The sequence below is a fragment of the Microtus ochrogaster genome, chromosome 1, assembly GCF_000317375.1.
Source record: "Microtus ochrogaster isolate Prairie Vole_2 chromosome 1, MicOch1.0, whole genome shotgun sequence".
Taxonomy (NCBI): domain Eukaryota; kingdom Metazoa; phylum Chordata; class Mammalia; order Rodentia; family Cricetidae; genus Microtus; species Microtus ochrogaster.
In genome coordinates, this window is record NC_022009.1 from 14,319,175 (window position 1) to 14,321,564 (window position 2,390).

The window sequence follows — 2,390 nt, forward strand, 5'->3', positions numbered from 1 at the left end:
TGGCCCAGGTGAAGGAAGCTGTCGTGGCCCAGGCAGAGGAAGCTGTCGTGGCCCAGGCAGAGGAAGCTGTCGTGGCCCAGGCAGAGGAAGCTGTCGTGGCCCAGGCGAAGGAAGCTATCGTGGCCCAGGCAGAGGAAGCTGTAATGGCCCAGGCACCAGATCTGAAAGAAAATGGAATTGATACAGAGAAACCCAGATCAGAGGAATGCAAAAGAATGGAGCCAATTGCTATTATTATTACAGACACTGAAATCAGTGAATTTGATGTTAAGAAATCTAAAAATGTCCCTAAGCAATTCCTAATGTCAATGGAAAATGAGCAAGTAGGGGTTTTTGCTAATGATAGTGATTTCGAAGGAAGAACTTCAGAACAATATGAAACACTGTTAATAGAAACAGCCTCTTCCCTCGTCAAGAATGCTATCCAGTTGTCTGTAGAACAGCTGGTTAATGAAATGGTTTCTGAGGATAATAAAATAAATACTCTGTTACAGTGACTTCATTCCCAGATCATGGGAAAGGAAAAAAAAACACTCTACAGATGAATTATTTTATACATTTGTGACACTTCTTTCTCAGTAATAAATTCCATCTGTGGAATTTAAAGGTACGGTTCCAACCCGGAAGGGCTGAAGAATAAATGAAGTTTATAAAACTCACCCAAACACAGTCGCTTCTGGACTGGAGGGAGGCAGTCAGCACAAATCACAGGACGCAGTGACACACAGGAAGGTGCAGAAGTGACCAGCGATGAGTTCTGTGCTTTGAGGAAGACTACTTACTGAACACTGGTATGCTTACGCTCCCTGCGTCACGAAGTCTGGCTTTTTTCTGACCGGTCAACCCCGTGTAAAGGCGAACGCTGCCTTTGCTTTGCTTTTACAGTATATTTTCTCGTGGTGAGTCAGGCGAAAGGGTTTCTAGTCCCACACAAGCTCCTTCCAAAAGCCATTCCCAGGTTCCTTCAGCCAGGCGAGTGCTAGCAAGTGTGTAAGCGTGGCAACCGGGAGTGTGTTTTCTTCTCACCCCGTCTTCTGCCCAGCAGACTTGTATATACCCATTTCCGTGTGGACTATCTGCTGAGACGTTAGAAGCAAATACATAAAGGGAATAGTATGTTTCATCCAGAAGACAAACTCCCCAGATGATGGAGGATTCCCTCTAGCAGAATGACTTCTGGAGGCCCAAGAAAACCGTAATATTCTTCTGAAAGTATTTCTTCTTGGCCAAACGTGAACTATGTATACGAGTGAATAAAAAGTCAAAATTCATGCTAAAGCATAGGTTTTCAACACCGGTGTTTTTCCGATGTGTCTGGCCATGATAGTGTAACATTCTTCCCAGCCCCGCGGGTTAGGGTTCATACTGTACAGCACCCCGCCCCACTCTCTGACCCAGTGATGATGTTAAAGGCAGTGCAGATGGAGGGGGCTGATGGAGAGCATCCTCCGGAGGCGGGAGCGCCAGTGGTTTTCATCTGCCCTGCACTTAACAGTGATGATGGCCTGCATATGTGTCCATTGCTTTCTCCTGTACTTTCAGTGTGTAAATACCTATTGTGATCTCTTCCAGAAGTAACCAATGTGGCTTTGGAATTTAACCAAATGCTGGATGTTTAGCAAGATTCTTGGCTTGCCTACCTTTATGTTTTCAATAGGCGATGGGGGCATCATTCAATTTAGAAAGATAAAAACACACAACTGCCCCCCAATACATTTCTTTTAATTGTGTACCTTTTAGACATGAAACCAAATCACTGCTAAATCATCTTTGAGAGAATAACCCACTGTGTATGGTGCTAATAGACTTGTATAGCTACCAGCAAATATGTTTAAAATGAACAGTTTTAAATGCCTGATTAAGGTTGGTGCACTTTGCAGTATTTTAAATAATCCTGTATCTATTTACTATTAGAATGGCTCCAAGCCAATATAGTTGCATTAAAGTTTCTAATAATCTCTTATGAATGAGAAAAAGCTATAAAATATACAGCACTTAGCAATTATTAAGGGTATTTTAGATTTGGGGATCTTGAAAATGGAAAGTAACTACATAATTTTGGGGGTAAAAAAGTATCCCCAAGTTTCAAGTTTTAGTGTGTGTGTGTTCCTTATACTGCTGTTTGATAAATACACCTTTGGTTAGGAGCCATTATGATTGATTGATTGTTTTTATAAGAAAATATATTCTTCTTCATTCAATTGGTTTCTCTGGCTTTTCTAGGGACTTAAAGAGAATTTCCATCTGGAAATAGAATACTTTATTCTTAATTGGTTTCTCTGGCTTTTCTAAGGACTTAAAGAGCGTTTCTTCTTCTTCTTCTTCTTCTTCTTCTTCTTCTTCTTCTTCTTCTTCTTCTTTTTTTTTTTTTTTTTTTTTTTTTTTTTTTT

General features: G+C 40.9%; 1 protein-coding gene across 3 annotated transcripts in view; it reads left to right on the plus strand.

Annotated features, from left to right (window-relative positions):
• Akap5 (A-kinase anchoring protein 5) overlaps positions 1-2,311 on the plus strand; it is a 6,694-nt gene extending 4,383 nt beyond the window's left edge. For 2 of the 3 annotated variants that reach the window (XM_026779491.1, XM_026779494.1), the window contains exon 2: positions 1-2,311. This exon is cut by the window's left edge and continues 1,694 nt beyond it. In XM_026779491.1, the coding sequence (XP_026635292.1) occupies positions 1-497 (497 nt within the window). In that variant the 3' untranslated portion in view covers positions 498-2,311. The other variant, XM_026779498.1, reaches the window with a different exon arrangement.
• The last annotated feature ends 79 nt before the right edge of the window (positions 2,312-2,390 follow it).